Consider the following 4,362-nt stretch of genomic DNA (forward strand, 5'->3'; position numbering starts at 1 on the left):
ATGTATTTTCAAATTTTTGAGAACTTAAATGTTCGCAAATCAAAAAGTCAATGACTCATTTGTCCTTTTTTTTATATTTTTATACAAATATCATAAGCGTTAACGTATAAACTATCATCAAAACTATCGAAAATAACTCGAAATTTAAGTACTCCATGCATGCTTTTATCGTAACAATTTAATTGACTACAATAATAATCACTTTAGTCGGGGAATTTCAAAGAGTTTAATTAATTAAGTAATAAAAAAAAAGAATAATGATGAATGACACACCTAATAATCACGAAAAGGTTGTGGGGGGCATGTAGATGGACCCCAAAAACATGTCGATCAATTTTAACATCTCACCAATTTTATTTTTAACACACATGGCTAATTGTAGGTGCAATCACTGGCCAACTAAAGTTTTATAGCCTTTCTTTGTAATTGCATTGCTTCTAAGCATAGACTTGTCTCAATTTGATTCGAATTTGATAAATTATTCAAATCACTCATCAATCCAAAGTCAAAAGGAAGCTTCCTTTTCTCACTCAAATTGAAGTGTTCAAGGCAGTTAGGTCTCATATTTATATCCAAATTATTCATACAACAATAGACATAGTAGTAGTATTTCAACGTAGCTATAATCACGTTACTTTGAGTTGACATTTAATCTATATATATATTGAATAGATCAATTCCCTCTAGATAAAAATTGATGTTCTATTTAGGGTTAAATATAATTTTAGTGTCTAGAGAGGTAAAGGTTAAAAATTTTTTTTGTCTCTAACATTTTTTTATATACAATATTAAAGAATCATTAAAATCAATTTTAGATCAATTAGTATTGTCTATATTTATATAGTATATCTATATATTAATTGTAAGATTCTATGTCTTTATTATTCTGATTCATTTAGCACCTATAAATATCCCTTGTACATTGTACCTTTCAACACACTGAATAATACACTTTTCAGATTACTCTCTCAGTCTCTTGTTTCTAACATGGTATCAAGAGTTTAGGTTCTTCTTTTTTTTTTTCAATGAAAATTCGTTCATAGTCCTTTGTTTTTTTCTCTTCCGGCAGTGTTCTTTGGTCTCTCTTTTGCTCATTTTTTCGACGCTTTGGTTTGTCACCGCCTTTACCACCGCCTTCGTCTCGTCGTTGCGAGTTCAACGAGTCCAGCCTCGTCACCGAAAACCACCTCACGCGCCGCCACGCCCCGTCTGAAGGTCATCGTCCGTTTGTTTCCAAGAAATACTTCATGCTCAATTTTCAACTCCTTCCTGATGCTTTGGTTCGTCACCGCCGTCACCGTCGTCTTCTACTCGTTGCAACATTTCTAACACCACCGAAATCACTGCCAGACATCGCCGGACGCGCTGCCACGCGCTGCTCGAAGTTGCCTGTCCGATTGCAGGTGTCTCCTTCCAGAAGCATCCGTCACCGTTGGATCAGCGCCCCCGATCAACGGCTCAGCAACGCGCCACATGTCATCCAGAAGAGAGACGGACCGTGGTCGACCCTCGCGCCCGACCCGACCCGATTCGCTAACCCGCATGCAACCTCACGCCCAGTCAACCGTTGACGTGTCTTGCAATTCCAATCACTCCGTGCCACGTGTCATTGCCTGTTGACGTGGCTGCTGACGTGACATCTGACGTGGCTGCTGGCGTGGCAGACAGTGGGACCCTCCCTAAGGTTTTTTGATGAGCTCTTTTCGATTCTGCACTCCGATTTCTCATTTTCTGCTCCGAAATTGCCGTTTTCTCTCCTCTCTTTGATTTTTGTGACTAATATCATGGAAAAGCCAAATGTTTTTGCTGCCACCGACATAAAGGGTAAATTCTGTCGAAACTGTAACTGTTCTAGGCACCTCTTTTCCGACTGTCCTTCTGTTGAATGTTGCACATGCCACCAGAAAGGTCATATTAGCTACTATTGTTCACAACTATTCTGCCGTTACTGCAAGCTCTCGGGACATTTAGTCACTGCCTGTCCTACTTGCCCACCACGTCCTGATTCACTCAACTCGTCTCCTGTCTCTCTATCTAATATTGCATCTCTTCTTCAGCGTCTTCTCTCTATTTCTGGTAATACCCCTGCTGCTTTTTTGACCCCTTCAGGTAATTCTAAATGGTACTTTGACTCGGGATGCTTTAATCACATGTCTCCATTGCGTAATATTTTCTCGTCCATGTCTACCACTACAAATGGACCTTCTGTCAATACTGCAAATGGCTCCCTCTTGCACGCCACACACAAGGGTTCTATATCCCAGTCAACTATTAATCTTCCTGATACTTATTATATTCCCAAATTAAACTTCAATCTTATTTCTGTTGGTCAACTTGTTGATCTGGGTTTTGAAGTGACTTTTTTCGTTTCTGGTTGTCGTGTACAGGATCCTCGGACGGGACAAATCATCGGGACTGGACGTAAGGTCGGAAGGTTGTTTGAACTCGAGAAACTTCATATTCCTTCTATACCAAATCTCTATGCTGCTTCTTCTCCCTTTACCTTCCACTTATGGCATCAACGTCTTGCCCACACCTCCTTAGGAAAATTGCGTCCTCTTGTGTCTCAGGGTGTTTTAGGTCAGGTTCCAAATGAATCTTTTGATTGCATTTCTTGCCAAACTGCCAAACAACCTACTTTATCTTTTTCACAATAATTCATCTCTTGCTTGCTCTCCTTTTGATCTCATTCACTCTGATGTTTGGGGCCCCGCTCCCACTGCCTCTATGGGTGGAGCTCGATACTTTGTCATTTTCATTGATGATTATTCTCGTTTTACTTGGGTTTATTTGATGACTAATCGCCATGAGTTACCTCAGATCTATATCAACTTTGCTACTATGATTAAAACTCAGTTTTCCAAGGTCATTAAGATTTTCCGACGTAATAACGCTATGGAATACCGTGATTCCAAACTCTTAGCCTTTCTTGCAGAACAGGGTACTTTGTCTGAGTTTTCTTGTCTTGGTACGTCTCAACAAAATGGTAGAGCTGAACGCAAACACAGTCACATTCTTGACTCCGTCCGTGCAATGCTCCTTTCTTCTTCGTGTCCTGAGCGTACTTGGGGTGAAGCTATTCTTACTGCTGTTCATATTATCAATAGACTTCCTTCTTCTGTTCTTGGTAATGTTACTCCCTTTGAGCGTCTTTATCATACCTCCCCAGATTATAGTTCTCTTCGAATTTTTGGTTGTGTATGTTTTGTTCTCCTCCAGCCTTATGAACATAGTAAACTTGAACTTCGGGCTCGTATGTGTTGTTTCCTTGGTTATGGCACTGAACACAAGGGTTATCGTTGTTGGGATCCTCTCTCTAAACGTATTCTATATCTCGTCATGTTGTCTTCTAGGAGCACCACATGTTTTCTCAGTTCTCATCCTTTGAGTCCATTCCTACTACTCAGTCACCTTTGTTTACTAATCTCAATGTTGATCTTTTTCCTAGTGATGATTCTACAGATTCTATCTCGAATGACCCTCTATAGCCTCCTATTCTCCCGCCTTTTCCATCTCCCGATGATTCTAGACCGGACGATGATCCTGCTCCTACCATCATGCCTCCTCTTTCTGCTCGTTCTTCTAGGGTAAGGAATCCACCTCCTCATCTTCTTGATTACCATTGCTTTTCTACTATCCTTCATCAACATGAACCAAAGTCATTCAGAGAAGCCTCCTCAAACCCAAATTGACAACAAGCAATGCAGGAAGAAATACAGACACTTGAAAAAGCAGACACTTGGGATTTAGTTGATCCTCCTTTTGATCAGGAAGTTGTGGGTAGTAGATGGGTATACAAGATCAAGACTCACTCTGATGCCTCTATTGACCGTTATAAGGCCCGCTTGGTTGCTCAAGGTTGTACGCAAGAGTATGGTATTGATTATGAAGAGACTTTTGCTCCTGTCACTCGTCTTACGTCTCTTAGAGCTCTTCTTGCCATTGCCGCGGTTAAAAAATGGTCTCTGAGTCAGATGGATGTGAAGAATTCATTTCTTAATGGTGATTTGAAAAAGAAAGTCTATATGAAACTACCTCCGGGATATTCTTGTCCTTCTAATAAGGTTTGTCTCATTCGCAAGGCACTTTATGGACTTAAGCAAGCTCCTCGTGAATGGTTTGACAAGTTCAGCACTACCATATGCAGTCTTGGTTTTACTTCTAGCCCTCATGAGAATGCCCTCTTCATTCGTAAAAGCAAACGCAGAGTTGTTCTTCTACTTTTGTATGTTGATGACATGATCATTACTGGGGATGATATTGATGGTATCTCTGATCTCAAGGCCTCACTTCACCGTACCTTTGAGATGAAAGATCTTGGTTCTCTCAGCTATTTTCTTGGTCTCGAGGTCATCTCCACCG

The 4,362-nt window shown here is 40.5% G+C and overlaps 1 protein-coding gene across 1 annotated transcript; it reads left to right on the forward strand.

The window, feature by feature from the left end:
* Positions 1-1,784: 1,784 nt before the first annotated feature.
* Positions 1,785-3,692, forward strand: LOC110274793 (uncharacterized). Its single transcript, XM_021130082.1, has 3 exons — positions 1,785-2,585; positions 2,857-3,198; positions 3,489-3,692. The coding sequence occupies exons 1-3, from the start codon at positions 1,785-1,787 to the stop codon at positions 3,690-3,692; spliced, it is 1,347 nt and encodes a 448-aa protein (XP_020985741.1).
* Positions 3,693-4,362: the final 670 nt, after the last annotated feature.

Source organism: Arachis duranensis, chromosome 8 (genome assembly GCF_000817695.3).
Source record: "Arachis duranensis cultivar V14167 chromosome 8, aradu.V14167.gnm2.J7QH, whole genome shotgun sequence".
Lineage (NCBI taxonomy): Eukaryota > Viridiplantae > Streptophyta > Magnoliopsida > Fabales > Fabaceae > Arachis > Arachis duranensis.